Source organism: Trachemys scripta, chromosome 6, assembly GCF_013100865.1.
Source record: "Trachemys scripta elegans isolate TJP31775 chromosome 6, CAS_Tse_1.0, whole genome shotgun sequence".
Lineage (NCBI taxonomy): Eukaryota > Metazoa > Chordata > Testudines > Emydidae > Trachemys > Trachemys scripta.
In genome coordinates this window covers 28108857-28125335 of record NC_048303.1, presented here as the reverse complement: position 1 = coordinate 28125335, position 16479 = coordinate 28108857, and the positions used below count along the sequence as shown (strand labels likewise).

At 39.2% G+C, this 16479-nt stretch overlaps 1 protein-coding gene and 1 long non-coding RNA gene across 2 annotated transcripts in view; one reads left to right on the top strand and one right to left on the bottom strand.

Moving 5' to 3' along the window:
- Positions 1-16089, top strand: part of HCN1 (hyperpolarization activated cyclic nucleotide gated potassium channel 1) — a 300393-nt gene extending 284304 nt beyond the window's left edge. Inside the window, exons 7-8 of the mRNA XM_034774682.1 lie at positions 10076-10240; positions 12354-16089. Coding sequence (XP_034630573.1) covers positions 10076-10240; positions 12354-13165 — 977 coding nt within the window. The 3' untranslated portion in view covers positions 13166-16089. The remainder of the gene's footprint in view (positions 1-10075; positions 10241-12353) is intronic.
- LOC117879475 lies at positions 1888-11003 on the bottom strand. Its single transcript, XR_004646279.1, has 3 exons — positions 10652-11003; positions 9686-9773; positions 1888-2052 (listed from the first exon to the last, which is right to left on the bottom strand). It is a non-coding gene; the product is annotated as an uncharacterized LOC117879475 (long non-coding RNA).
- Positions 16090-16479: the final 390 nt, after the last annotated feature.

Below are 16479 nucleotides of genomic sequence, written 5' to 3'. Positions count from 1 at the left end.
TTCCCAATGTTGATAGCCTTCCTGACAAAAAATCTGTTTTGGAAGATAGCAGTATTGTATTCCTTTTCCTTTCTTTTTAAATTTCTTTTCTTTTCTGTAAAAATACATCTTCTCTTTGAGATTTGTTTGCATTTTAAATTTTGTTGATGTGCAAGTGATTCATTTAGTCAGATATCACATGGTCCTTTGATCCCTACTGACTCTTATAACACTGGATTGGAAGGGATGTCTTTCATTTATCACAACATAATGTCAAGATCATTTTGCAACATCAATTTCAGTTTTGCTGCCAGCTGTTCATGAATCAAAAATCTGAACAGCTGCGTAGCACAGCATATAGTTACTTTTGTAGAGAATGGAAACCAGTACTCATTTAGACTGCCTCAGCTACATTCAGATTGTAATTTGGATACTCATGGCTGACACTATAGTATGTAGTCTATTCAAAAAGACCTAAAGTAAAGTACAGAATCTTTCATGGTTTTACAGTTTATGCCCCAGTGAGAATTTGATGACATTATAAGGTAGGTCCTACTCGAGGTTTGCAGGGAATAAAAAAAAAAAATAGAGACAGAAATACTGAAGCCCAACATTCAAGAAACCAAACCTTATCATATAAAACATTTTCTCTCCCTTTCTGTTGTGGAGATAGCTGAGTGAAAATCTAATTCCCTCTGACTTCTGAACTAGAAGAATAATAGTGGATAAAGTTTACAATGGACCCAGGAGTGTGAAATTGTATTTCCAGTTCTATGAATGGTGTATTAGGAAAGTTGATGACTGAATCCTTTATCCAGTCCTTTACTAGTAGGGAGGGAAAATCCTTGGCTTGCAGATAANCAGCCTGTGGAACTGGTGCATCAGCAATTGAATCATCCTGTCAGCAGCCTCCCTTCCAGGGAAGCAAAATATGGTTGGAGATGTAACAGATATTTTGCAGTCAACCACAAGTGGGAGCTCTATGACTTGGTATCATGCAATACTTTCACTCTATGAGGAACCCCAATTAGGGATCTGTTCACCTCTCAAGAAAACAGGAAATGCCTCACAAATTGCTCCAGAGGAGCCCTAGGTCACCACTCCCAGGGCGACACTCTGCTTCTTCCTTGATCAGATCAGTTCAACTATACCTTCCCTCTGCTACTGCTCCTGCCATGAGTTCTACACAAAATCCAGCAGGACAGAGTCATCCTGATTGCCCACTTCTGTTCCAGGTAGTTTTGGTTTCCCAACCTCCTATGCATGTCACCCAACCCACCTATCATCCTCCCAATGTTTCCCAAACTCCTGACTCAGTGGAACGGCAAGATCAAGCACCCCAATCCACATTCACTCCACCTCAGGGATTGGTATTTGGATGGGCATCCTTCTTAGAATGTTCATACTCCACAACCATGTGAGACATCTTTTCTAATAGTAGAAAGGACTCTGCTAAAAGATGTTACATAGCTAAATGGAGGCATTTTGTTTCTTGGGCACATCAAAGAGGCATTCTCCCAGAAACTGCAGATATTCCTCTCATCTGGACTATATCCTCTTTCTGAAGACATTAGGATTGCTCATCAGCTCCTTGTGATTCTGCTTGGCAGCAATCAGTGCATACCATCCCCTTCTTAGAACTACTCGGTCTTTGCACATCCACTGACAATAGATTTTGGAAAGGACTAATAAGAACCTTCCCACTTATTCAGAAGACTACTTCCCAGTGGTACTTAAACCTTGTTCTCTTAGCATTCAAAGGACCTCCCTTTGAACCTTTAGCTTCTTGCTCCATGTCTCTCTTTTCCTAGAAGATCACTTTCCTTGTAGCCATCACCTCAGCTAGAAGGGTTGGTTGGCAAGTATGGAGAAATGATGGCAGAGCTTCCTGACACTACATTCCATAAGAACAAGGTTTCTTTGCTTCTACATCCCAAATTCACCCCTAAAGTATTTTCAGGATTTCACCTTAACCAATCCATTCACTTACCAGTCTTCTTCCCAAAACTGCATGCGTCTGCAGAAAAATGAAGACTCCATTCCTTCGATGTTCAGCAGGCCTTAGTCTTTTATCTGAAAAGAATAAAACCAATCAGGAAATCCCCAAGACTATTTGTTGCTATAGCAGAAAGAATTAGGGGGCATATCATCTCCACCTAGAGCAGTAGGTGCAATATACCATGCAATGCCACCCTTACCGTAAATTAATTAATTGTAACAGTTATGTTTTCACTTATTCTGTTAATTTAAAATGCTCTTGGTAGACATATGCCCATGTTGAAATGAAAGGTACTATATTGATTTGAATCATATTGCTGTCATATAACAAATACTAAACCTTATGTTTTTTTAGATGTACAGGTAGTATATATAGTGTGTGGATGCAGCCCATATAACACATAGATAGCTGTATATGCAGCCCACAATGGTAAATAGGTTAAGAACCACTGACCTATAGGATCTCCAAATGGATCTCTGGCTGCATTCTACTCTGTTATCAGCTATCGAACCCCCCACTCCCTCAAATGGGGAAAGAGCTCGTTCCACCAGAGAACAAACTACAACTATGGCATCACTTAAGGATGTTCCCCTCCTTGACATCTGTAAGACAGCCACGTGGGGCTCCATTCACATGTTTGCAAAACATGTCCCGGTACGGGACTCCTCTGCTGATGCCGCCTTTGGGATGGCAGTCCTCCGCTCAGCCCTACAGTCTACATCCTCGCGCCCTCCTCCTACTTAGGTATTGCTTGTCAGTCACCCACGGTGTGATACAATAGGGACATCACTCAAAGAAGAAAAGGAAGTTACTGGCCTGAAACTGGAGGGTCTTTGAGATGTGTGGTTTCAATCTGTAGTCTACTATCCGCCCTCCTAAATAATAAGATGGGTGAACTAGAGTGCCTCGTGTTAAAGGAGGATATTGATATAATAGGCATACCAGAAACCTGGTGGAGTGAGGACAATCAATAGGACACAATCATTGTGGGGTACAAAATATATCGGAAGGACAGAACAGGTCATGCGGGGGGGTGGAGGTGGAGTGGCACTATATGTGAAAGAAAATGTAGAATCAAATGAAGTAAAAATCTTAAATGAATCCACATGTTCCATAGAATCTCTATGGATAGTAATTCCATGCTCTAATAAGAATATAACAGTGGGGATCGATTATTGACCACCTGACCAGGACAGTGATAGTGACTATGAAATGCTAAGGGAGATTAGAAAGGCTATCAAAATAAAGAACTCAATAATAGTGGGGGATTTCAATTAACCCCATATTGACTGGGTACATGTCACCTCAGGATGAAATGCAGAGACAAACTTTCTCGATACTTTAAATGACTGCTTCTTGGAGCAGCTGGTACAGGAACCCACAAGGGGAGAGGCAATTCTCGATTTAGTCCTGAGTGGAGCTCAGGATCTGGTCCAAGAGGTAACTATAACAGGACCTCTTGGAAATAGTGACCATAATATAATAACCATTTAACATTCTTGTGGTGGGAAGAACACCTCAGCAACCCAACACTATGGCATTTAATTTCAGAAAGGGGAACTATGCAAAAATGAGGAGGTTAGTTAAACAGAAATTAAAAGGTACAGTGACTAGAGTGGACACTTTTCAAAAACACCATAATAGAGGCACAACTTAAATGTATACCCCAAATTAAAAAACACAGTAAAAACTAAAAAAGAGCCACTGTGGCTTAACAACCAAGTAAAAGAAGCAGTGAGAGATAAAAACGCATCTTTTAGGAAGTGGAAGTCAAATCTTAGTGAGGTGAATAGAAAGGAGCATAAACATTGCCAAATTAAGTGTAAAAATGTAATAAGAAAAGCCAAAAAGGAGTTGGAAGAACAGCTAGCCAAAAACTCAAAAGGTAATAACAAAATGTTTTTTAAGTACATCAGAAATAAGAAGCCTGCTAAATAAACAGTGGGGCCCCTGGACGATCGAGATACAAAGGAGCACTTAAAGATGATCAAGTCATTACAGAGAAACTAAATTAATTCTTTGCTTCAGTGTTCCTGGCTGAGGATGTTAGGGAGATTCCCAAACCCGAGCCGTCCTTTTTAGGTGACAAATCTGAGGAATTATCACATATTGAAGCGTCATTAGAGGAGGTTTTGGAATTAATTGATAAACTTAACAGTAACAAGTCACCGGGACCAGATAGCATTCACCCAAGAGTTCTGAAAGAACTGAAATGTGAAATTGCAGAACTATTAACCTGTTTTTGTAACCTGTCCTTTAAATCAGCTTCTGTACCCAATGACTGGAAGATAGCTAATGTAACACCAATATTTTAAAAAGGGCTCTAGAGGTGATCCCGGCAATTACAGACCGGTAAGTCTAATGTCAGTACTGGGCAAATTAGTTGAAACAATAGTAAAGAATAAAATTGTCAGACACATAGAAGAACATAAATTGTTGGGCAAAAGTCAACATAGTTTCTGTAAAGGGAAATCATGTCTTACTAATCTATTAGAGTTCTTTGAGGGGGTCAACAAACATGTGGACAAGGGGGATCCAGTGGACATAGTGTACTTAGATTTCCAGAAAGCCTTTGACCAGGTCCCTCACCAAAGAGTCTTATGTAAATTAAGTTCTCATGGGATAAGAGGGAAAATCCTTTCATGGATTGAGAACTGGTTAAAAGACAGGGAACAAAGGGTAGCAATAAATGGGAAATTTTCAGAATGGAGAGGGGTAACTAGTGGTGTTCCCCAAGGGTCAGTCCTCAGACCAATCCTATTCAACTTATTCATAAATGATCTGGAGAAAGGGGTAAATAGTGAGGTGGCAAAGTTTGCAGACGATACTAAACTGCTCAAGATAGTTAAGACCAAAGTAGACTGTGAAGAACTTCAAAAAGATCTCATAAAACTAAGTGATTGGGCAACAAAATGGCAAATGAAATTTAATATGGCTAAATGTAAAGTAATGCACATGGGAAAAAAATAACCCCAACTATACATAGAATATGATGGGGGCTAATTTAGCTACAGCAAATCAGGAAAAAAATCTTGGCATCATCATGGATAGTTCTCTTAAGACATCCATGCAGTGTGCAGCGGCTGTCAAAAAGGGAAACAGGATGTTAGGAATCATTAAAAAGGGGATAGAGAATAAGACAGAGAATATATTATTGCCCTTATATAAATCCATAGTATGTCCACATCTTGAACACTGCGTACAGATGTGGTCTCCTCATCTCAAAAAAGATATACTGGCATTAGAAAAGGTTCAGAGAAGGGCAACTAAAATGATTAGGGGTTTGGAATGGGTCCCATATGACGAGAGATTAAAAAGGCTAGGAATTTTCAGCTTGGAAAAGAGGAGACTATGGGCGGATATGTTAGAGGTATATAAAATCATAAGTGGTGTGGAGAAAGTGAATAAGGAAATATTGTTTACTTGTTCCCATAATATAAGAACTAGGGGCCACCAAATGAAATTAACGGGCAGCAAGTTTAAAACAAATAAAAGGAAGTTCTTCACACAGCGCGCAGTCAACCTGTGGAACTCCTTGCCTGAGGAGGTTGTGAAGGCTAGGACTATAATGGTTTAAAAGAGAACTAGATAAATTCATGGAGGTTAAGTCCATTAATGGCTATTAGCCAGGATGGGTAAAGAATGGTGTCCCTAACCTCTGTTTGTCAGAGGGTGGAGATGGATGGCAGCAGAGAGATCACTTATGTTCTTATGTTCTCCTTCCCCTCTGCTTCAGGTCCATCTGATTTGTGGTAGAGAAGGAACTGTAGAGGCAGTCAGTCCGCCCCACTCTTTATCCTGTTGGATGGAGACACAGGGTGAGCCAGGGTGCACGGAAAGACCACCAGACATGACTTTCAAATTCTCCAGCTCTGGGCACATAGTGCACATGTATAAACTACAGTGGGACCACAAATCTCAAAGAACCTTCAGTTACAGGTCAATAACTTACCCTTTTAGCCACTACTAGCTAGCACTGGCTATTTCTAGGAGACAGTTTGCCTCTTATTCTCTTATTGTTTTCTTACTCACTGCTCCTTGCAGAGATCTTCCTTGTGCTAAAACAAACTACTAAGGAGTCATTTAATGTGGGCCAACTCATTTATTTCATCCCTATTTAATTTTTCTTAGCTCTATCATTTGGGCATCTAGAGGTGCCTGTCCAGAAAGTCTGTTGCATTTATGCATTATTTCAGGAAATTCTGCTTGTGGACCTAGATTTGTAATTCCACATATTTTCCACTCAGTTTTACATGATATAGATACTTCTGTTTGTACAGGCTTCTTTGGAAATGTATATTGTGTAGCAGTCTGAAAACTGACCTACTTATTTAAATACTGACATGTAGGAAGATAACTGGTGAGCATCACTCATTTAGCCTCTTACTTGGATTGTTGTTCATATGCTTTAATATTACATTAGTAATAGTCAATATGAATGCCCATAATCCTCAAAACATCTTTACCTTAAAACTTTTATTACTACATATGTTCCTTTGACTTTTTAAAAGGTACGTGTGCATTGTAATTGATCCACTTGGTTTGAGCATTGGCCTGTTAAACCCAGGGTTGTGAGTTCAATCCTTGAGGGGGCCATTTAGGGAACTGGGGTTTAAAAAAAAAACTGGCTGGAGATTTATAGTGCTTTGAGCAGGGGTTGGACTAGATGATCTCCTGAGGTCCCTTCCAACACCGATATTCTATGAACACTTTCCATATACTTTTGAGTTGTATGGTGCCATCCTTGAAGCAGTCCCATGATAGCGAAGTACAAATCGTGGCTTCCCCATTTAATTAAACTGTTGAGTTAATTACAGTTATGTAAAAGATGGGCTATAAAAATAAACTGATGTCTGTAGCGTTGTTTAGTGCTTTCAAATAGCCATTTCTCATTAGGACTGTGATTAGCATTTGTTTTATAATGTTCCAGGGAACAATTGTCCAAAAAGATTGTGTAATTAAAGTAAACCTACATAAGAGTTGAATTACAGATTCGTTGTAGTCTAACACCTAAAATCACTAATTGGAACTGAAGAAATAGTTAAGCTCTAGGCCAGCAGGGCCCCACCCTCCACCCCATTTCCTGCCAGCACTGGCTGTGCGCTGCAGTGGCTGGTGAGTGTGGGCAGGCGCCAGGCAGCAGCCGGTTAAGTGTCGCCTTTGCTGCCCACGCATCTGCCATTTATGTCCTCCCCCTCTCGCTATCTTCTCCCTGCTTTGCCCCTTCACCCCCACAGCCCTGCTGCTCCTCCTCCATATCCCATCCCGTTCCCAGTGCTGTGCGGAGAACCAGCCCCTTGTTGGAGCGCTCAGCTCCTTCCTTCCCCGACTGCCTCTGGCTGGGTCGGCGCCCCGGGAAAGCCCAAGACCCTCTGACCTGGGGCGCTGGCCAGGAGGAGCCAAGCCCTGCATGTGCCAAAGCCCCGCCCAGTGCTGGCACGCGGAAGCCTCTCTGCCCTTCAACTAAACTCTGGAGTGGGGGGAAGCAATTTCCAGCCTGTTCATGCCCCGACCCTGCAGGCTCCATAACAACCCTCCCCAGGCAGGAGCTTAGCACCCTCTTCACCCTCCACCCACCCTGCCTCCAGGGACAGTGGAGCTGCTCTGTCCCCTAGGCACCCTCCCCTGCTGGGCCACCTCTCTGGCTGGGTTCGCTGAAGCCCCCTGCAGTCAGGTTCCCTGGGCCCTTTGTGCACAATGCATCCTTAGAGTTTAACCCCTTCTTGCCCGCACTGTAGCCAGAGGCGGCTGGGTTATGTCTGTGGCCAGCAGCAGCCTGGAGGTGTTAGCTGTCTTTCATCACTGTGCGGGCAGGAAGGGACAAGCTGCTTCCAGCCACAGGGGATGGCGGGGAAGAGATGAGCTCTGCAAAGACACGGGCCAAGTCACCCCTTCCCCTGCTGCTGGAAGCAGTTCCTGTCCCTTCCCTCCACCCAGTGCCAAAAGGCTGCTGCTGGCCACATTCTGGTGTAAACCCTGGCAGAAATCTGGGGCGGCGGGGGGGGGGGGGGGGGTATGTGACCCTGCATGCCCCCCCACCCATGTATTGCCTCAGGCAGACGCAGTGCCAGGTACCTGGAGAGGCAGGTCCATCCTGGGGGCCCAGCCCAGCATGGAGAGCGGAGAGCGCTGGGCAGGGAGGGTTGGGTCAGTTAGTCATTCCCCCCTGTGTGAGAGAGGTATATGGGAATGTGTGTGTGTTACCCCTCCCCATGTGAACTCTAAAGCCTTAAAGATAAGAAGGTAATAATAATAATAATATATGGAGATATACCTATCTCATAGAGCTGGAAGGGACCCCAAAAGGTCATTGAGTCCAGCCTACTGTCTTCACTAACTGGACCAAGTACTGATTTTACCCCAGATCCCTAAATGCCCCCCTCAAGGATTGAGCTCACAACCCTGGGTTTAGCAGGCTAATGTTCAAACCACTGAACTATCCCTCCCCTAGCCCACAGGTAAATAAAAAGAATCCAACTATGCAGTATTTCTTTTTAACAGGGGCTCAGTCAACCTGATGTTAATTTGACTTGTTTGTACTGCATAGTTCTGATTGATTGTTTTGAACTCACTTGAATACCAGTAATTTTACCAGGCATTCTGCGTTCAGCATAGGGAAATATGGTCATCCTACCCAATATGCTTTGTTCATCTATTTGTAATTTAGTTTTTAACATTTGTTATGATACTATAGCTGGCAGGAAACAGGTTTCCCATAATGTGAGTGTTTTGAGATTTCAACATTTTTTTCTTGCCCTGAAATGGGACACAGTAAAAATCTTGACAATTTTTCCGAACCAAAAATCTCCGAAAAAGTCAGAACAGCTGAAATGTTTCATTTTGATAATTTTTGAAATGTTTTGTTTCACTTTCAATCTTTTTATTTTACATTTCTTTACTGTAAATTAGCTTAAATTTTGAAACAAAAAGACATTTTGACCCAAAAAGCAGAACATTTTGTTTCAAAAAAATTTAAACCAGGAAATTTGTCAGCACTGACCCTTTCCCATGAATACTTTTGGTTTAGACTTTCTGGCAAAAAATTCTTTGTTGAAATATTCCTAATTAGCACTATATAATATGTAGTAGTTAATGTTCTGTTGCATTACAAATTATGTACTACAAAACTTCACTAACGCATCTTCATTGAGCAGGGGGAAAAGACTGGGGCAAAGCAAATGATGGGATATGAATATTAGCAAATTGCAAATTAACAATATTCTTCTATAGTGTCAATTTAAAGCATTAACGTATGTGAGAGTAATATCTATACCCACGTGTGTACTGGACACTTTTGGTGACTTCAGTGGGGAGCCTTGCCTGAGCCGGGCCCTGTTATGTTCTTGCACAGGTATGGTATCTGAAGGTAACTTTGGCCCTTATCCAGCAACTGCATGCATTTGTGGATTCAGGGGTCTACCCACATGGAGCCAGTTGCAGGACTGAGGCTCTTGTTATCCAGTATGAATCTACTATCACAGATGCTTTAGATTTACTATATAGCCTTAATAGGGAAAGTAGTAAAATGTTAATTAATATCCCAAATGTTTCCCCATGTTAATATTAGGAAGTTGTATCTCTTATAACTGTTATTAATATTATTTATTATAATATTATAATTTATTATTATATTGATATTATTTTCATTATCAGCATTAAATTGTGTTACCAAACTTGTTGGAATATTGACCCAGTCCCTCCACTCACCTGAATATTCCTACTAACATCAACAGAACTTCTTGGATGAGTCAGATCAGCAAGATAAGTTTGAAACTGGATAGATTATTTCAGGCATCTTAAGAAAAATCATTTAAAAGTTTAATTAATTGTTATGTGTATATATTTAGAAAAAATAAGCAGAAATCATTGCCTTTAAACCAAATTGATTTCCTTCAGTTTCTTGAAGAGAACCAGACTCTGTCAGAATTACCCCGGGAACCTTAATGAGCAGCAGCAGCAAAAATGGTGTTGTGTACTGAATTATTATTTGTTAGCACTAAATCACTTTCTAGCTGTGAAGTTTCACATGGTTCACTGACCTTTTCATTTCCTCTGTGTGTGTGTGTTTGTGTTTGTGTGTTTTTCCCCTTTCCCCAGAGATTTGCCTTTTGACTAAAGGCCGCCGCACCGCCAGCGTCAGAGCCGATACGTACTGCCGTCTCTATTCCCTCTCCGTGGACAATTTCAACGAGGTTCTAGAGGAGTACCCCATGATGAGAAGGGCCTTTGAAACGGTGGCCATTGACAGACTAGACAGAATAGGTATTATTTTCTTTGATATTTGACTTTATTCTTAAAACATTAACTTTTTTTCTGAGTGGAAATCTAATATTCCAAAATTAAACCCTTTTTTAAAAAAAAATTACCTTACCTTTTCCACTGCAGGAATATTCTGTTGTCTTATGAATAAGAAATGTGGTAAGACAAGAAGTTCTGGGGTTTATTTTCTATACCTTAAGTATCAAGACTGTTATTTATTAATCATGCATAGTGATGTTAATATGCAACACATTGTTCATTGCTATAGGTTAGTGAAAAATAGATAATATTTCCCTGGCCCATATAGTTTATAGTCAAAGAAACCAATGCTGGGAGGAGCTGAGTGCTTTCAACACCCACAAAAGCCAATGGGAGTTGAAGCCACTCTGTGCTTTGCTTGAAGCCCTCATTTACCTCACAAGCTGGTTGCTATGGATTTGATTTCCAAAGGTGCTGAGCATCTGCAACTTGAATTGAAATCGCTGGAATCTGCTGATGTTCAGAAAATCAGGTCTAAGATGTCCAAGTGAAAGACAAAGTGATGAGGTAGAGTCTCCGCCACTTGAAATCTTTAAATCAAGATTGGGTTTGTTTCTCAAAGTTATGCTCTAGTTCAACTAGTGGTTGTGGGCTTAATACAGAAGTTATTTGGCCTTTGTTATGATAGAGATCAGACTAGATCATCACAGTGGTTCCTTCTTGCTTTAAAATCTGTGACTCCTGCAAGATGCTGGACACTTTGAACTCCCACAAGTACCTTCCAGGATCAGACCCTAATGGAACAGAGAGACAGAATTTTCACTCAGTAAGGTGTTGCCACTAGAGTTTAAACACTTCACCAAAGTGATTTAGTTTTAACAGTTTCTTCAAGCGGAGATTATAGGGAGATTGAAGTATGTTAGTCATAGGGGCACAAGAAGCAGCATAGAAGAAGGTGTACACTGCTTAAAATTTACTATGAAAAACAGGCAAATAATTCAATATTTATAACAAACCTTTGCTAACATTTATTCAGCAAATACATTTAAAAATATTTGTGCAAACCTTTTTGAGACATAAAAAGGGACACCAGCTTTTGAGAATGTGGTGCACTGAGTTAGCAAATCAAGATGCTGCAAGTTCTTTTGTTCTGGGATCATATCTTTGTTTGCGTCTTGCACAGAACTAAGCATGTGGTCAATGCTTAACAAATAATAAATATTATTAATGGTAGTATTTAATAGAGTTTCTATTAATAGGAATCTACAGATGACAAAAATAGTACAAATTCTCTCATAAAAATAAGATCAATTTTTTTTTTGTTATTCTTGTATGTCTGATTCAATTGACCCACAGAGAAATATTGCCCGCCTGCACCTTCACAGATGGGCAGAACACTGACAGTTATTAGTCAAACCATAACCTTTGAGAGATCCCAGGTATTCAATTTACAGTGGTCATTACACAACCAGGTACCACATAAGCAGTGAGTTTATATTAGGTCACAGATATTTAGAGAGATTACGTCTCTCAGTCTGGTAGTCACTAGTTACAAATGTCTAATAATTAGTTCCAGGAAATGTGCTAAATGGCAGATATATTTATAACTTATGTAACAGTTTATATTCAGGAAATTAGGACAGCTTGATAAAGAGAGAGATGAATTTTTTACAGTTAGTCTAGTCGCTTTTCCCACCCCCTGTTGTTTGGTAAATTTTCATGGTTACATGTTCAGAATAATTTTAATAATAATGGTGCATTATAGGTAAAGAGGTACCATGCTGCTACAGAAAGTTCACGTATCATTCAATGTACGGGGTTGTTAAGACAGGCAGTTCAGCTACAGAGCATGTGGGGTGTGTAGCAGAGTCAGTTGATCTGGGTTGTGTGCGCAATATGAGAGCTAGGAAAGAAGAATTCTTTCATCCCTCACCCCCTAGGAAGATCATTACAGCACTACTATGTTTAGGCTGTCTGACACCCAGGATGTGAGCTGTACTGCATGACTGATAATCGACTTCGTGTTTTATCATGGTCTTAAGACACCTTGCATGCACTCACACTGTGAGTGTGAGAATCTATTACTGGGCACCAGACCTGCTAACCCATCTGCTCTTGTACCCCTTTCTTTCTAAAGGAAAGAAGAATTCACTTCTCCTGCAGAAGTTCCAGAAAGATCTCAATACTGGAGTTTTCAACAATCAGGAGAATGAGATCTTGAAGCAGATAGTAAAACATGACAGAGAGATGGTGCAGGCTATTGCCCCAGTTAGTCTACAGCAAATGCCAGCACTGAATTCTAGCTCTTCAACCACTGCATCATCATCGCGAATCAGGACACAGTCTCCTCCTGTGTATACTGCAACCAGCCTATCTCATGGAAACTTGCATTCTCCAACACCGAGCACACAGATGCCCCAGCAAGCTGTCATTCTCTCTCCTTGCTCTTATACTACTGCAGTCTGTAGTCCGCCAGTACAGAGCCCTCTGGCAGGTCGAACTTTTCAGTATGCATCCCCAACTGCTTCACAGTTGTCACTGATGCAGCAGCAGCAGCAGACACCTAGTTCATCGCAGAAAAATGAAGTTCACAAGAGTACACAAGCCCTTCACAACACTAACCTGACAAGAGAAGTGAGGCCTCTCTCTGCCTCACAGCCTTCTTTGCCCCATGAGATTTCCACTTTGATTTCTAGACCTCATCCAACGGTGGGAGAGTCTCTAGCCTCAATTCCACAACCCGTCTCTAGTGTCCAAGGTCCAGGTATGCAGGTTGGGAACAGAGGCACAGTCCCTCAGAGAGTTGCTCTCTTCCGTCAGATGTCTTCAGGAGCAATTCCTCCTAACCGAGGGGCCCCACCACCAACAGCTGTTCTACAAAGGGATTCTTCCACAGTCTTAAACACAGACCAAGAAGGAGACAAACCGCGATTTGCTTCAAACTTATGATCCTTGTTAACTGTGAAAAGCAGAGACATTTTAATAAACTGAGAACATCCCAGAAACTATTTTAGCCTGTTTCCTGATAGACCCTGGCAGCCTACCATGAAACAAAATATTTTAGACAGCTCTGCCCTTCATAACAAATAAAAAGTATAGATCCAAAAAGGAATTTAAAAGACTTGGTTAGAATTTGTCTTTTTTTCATTAAAGGAGGCTAAATTTTGTTGTAATATTATTTATTTGTAATGTGTGTTGACTTTAAAATTAATCTAGCATATTTCTCTACTTCTGAAGAGATGTCCTATTTCGGGGGTGGGGGTGGGGGAGGAGAGACAAAAACAACCCAATGATAATACACTTTATATGTTAAATGACAGTATTATTTATTCCAGGAAATAAACTTTAAAAAAATCCCTCAAGCTAGCTAGGAAATAGCACCTATTGAATAATAACTTTTAACTTTCATTAATTGCATTTCTGTATAAAAATTGTAAATCATTTATCATGAAAAATCAATCATAATCTCCCATTTTATTGGTCCAAATTTCATTTTAGTGCTTTCCATTGAGAATTAGATTGAAGAAGAAATATACTCCAGCTGTCTGCAGTAGAAGAACTAGCATTATCATTGCTCTGGATAATTGTAATCTCAAAACATGTAAATCATTCTGTTATTTCAGAAAACTGGGTGGACTTCTATCTTCATATTGCAAAAGACTTTTATGAAAACTATAAATATTGTCATTGTAAAAAACTTTTTAGACCCAAACAAAAATAGCTGCTGTGTGGTGTATCATTGCAAGGTCTTTGTTTAGGAATTTAGTTTCAGCTCTTCACTTCCTAACTTACCGTTTTAAAATGTATTAAATCTAAGAGCAACACAACTGTTAAATTGTAATGCAATGGCAACCTACAATGGCAATGTTACTTTTACATGCACTGTTTTTATGCAAAATTGTACGCTTGATCCTGCAAACTACTTGTACTTCACCAATGCCATCACTTTTCCTCCTTGCCCTAAACAACATCTGAAAATATTCCATGCATGCTTTTTAAAAATAAATAAATAAAAAACAATATAAGTTCAGTCAGCCATTGTAGGAAAAGGCTTACAGTATCTCTTTGTCTTTAGAAAATGATAAACATTCATTAATTGTGTCTACCTTAAAATTTCCTATAATGCTGACTTTGAATCTCTGTTTTAAGGCTAGAAGTGAGGTTTTTCATTTAAAGGATTATTCGTAAACCACAGCTTAATTTAGATTTTCAGGTGCTTTCTGTGTCTTCACTGTAGTTTTGTAGTTGACTGTGGTGTTAATTTAAAAGAAATAAATAGAATATAGCATCAAGTCTGTCTGGGATTGCACGATTTGGTCTGTGTATATTGTAATTAAATGGATAGTATATCCTATGGCATGTAGTGTCAAACATAGCCCATAGATACGAGGTTTATTTTTTTAAAGTCTTTAAAAATAGAAGGGAAAATGTGACAGAAAGCAGGGTTAAAGCATACTGTTTTGTGAACGTTTTCTTTCGTTTGCTGAGATCTTCACATTATCTTGTGATTAGACAGCATCTCCACAAAAGAAGTTCTTTAATAATCATTTGTGCCTGATGTGTCACAGTAAAATAGAAATTGAAACTGAATATGTCATAATTAAACTTTTATTGATAAAACAGCATTATTAACTATAATACAAAGCATATATCATATTCCTTAAGAAAAAGCAAGCTAACCATGTGAAAAGAATGAATTCAGAGGAGGCGTTTTTGCCATTAATGCTGGCCTTAATGATCAGTGATAGAATTAAATAACATCACAAACTACGTATTGCAATACGTCCACATATACGTGAGAGCCAAGTAAATTATCTAAGGCTAACGGAGCTTTGAACCCATGCTGCCTGTTATGCCTTTTTACTTAATTGGGTACATCAAATTTTAAAAAAATAAAACTTTTTGCAATTTTTGCCAACTCCCACTCACCAGTACAAATCAATGTAATTATCCCATTAACATGCTGCTGACATTATTAATTGGAGTGGTCAGGAATAGTGTACAAGGAAGCAATTGTTAAAAATTTTTGAAGCATTATGGATACGCTGCAAGACCATTTATTTATCAGTACAATGTCCCTTATTTTATTTTAATACTTATAATAAATTAGATCAAATTTATTAAGATCATATTCTGATCCTTGACACTATTTAAGGTTTACATTTAATAGGTATAATGGGGTTAGTAGTGAAATATTTTTATATATATATATTATTTTATTTTAAGCACTATGAAGAAACATTAACTCACATGGTCTTTCAGTGAAACCATAAAAAAATCTTTTTAATGACTTTGTAATAGAGTGGACAAAATCTAGGATTTGTATGTTAATTCAATAAAAATGGTACAGGGTATACAATTATATACATTATATATATATATATATGTATGAATGTATATATACTTAGGTTAAGAAACAAATGACTCACATTCCTGTAATATAAATGTTCATTGCTAGTTCCAGAATTGACCTATTTTCTCTGTACATAAATAAGCCCATATGTATGGAATCTCACATCTGTACAGGATGAAATGTATTAACGAAAAAGTTGGATCTTACTGCTGCTGGGAAGACAATAGTTTAACTGATTCTTACAATGACTGTATGATCAGGGACGAGTTAGATTTTTTTCTTTTGTCTTTGCTCAAAGCCATAAATATATATAAAAGATTATTAATAAATTGAACAAAATATGTAAAAAATGAATATTTGATTTGATCTGATATGTTTACAACCAAGCATGTCTTGTTTTACCATGAAGTACAGATTATGTTTTTTTCCTTTTCATAACCCTAACTTCTGAAGTAATATGCTGCTGATATTAGAAAAACATGAGTCGTTATGGAGAAAAGATGGGTGAGGTAATATCTTTTATTTGACCAACTTCTGCTCGTGAAAGAAACAAGCTTTATAGCTTACACAGAGCTCTTCTTCAAGCCTGGGCTGTTTAAGCTCAAAAGCTTGTCTCTTTCACTGATAGAAGTTGGTCGAATAAAAGATATTACCTCACTCACCTTGTCTCGGATCCTAGGACCAACACAGCCACAACAACACTGCAAACAATGTGTAATTATGGGCACTCAATAACTTTAGAAAGAAAGAGGGCTTAGAATATTATGAGAACATTTCCCAGTATGCAATATCTCCTGGGCAGGATAAAGGAAAATTGTATTCCAAAATATTCTCATTTTTGCTAAAGCTCTTAAACTAATAAGATATTGCCATTAAAATGTCCCACTTTTTCAAATACAAATATTTGAAA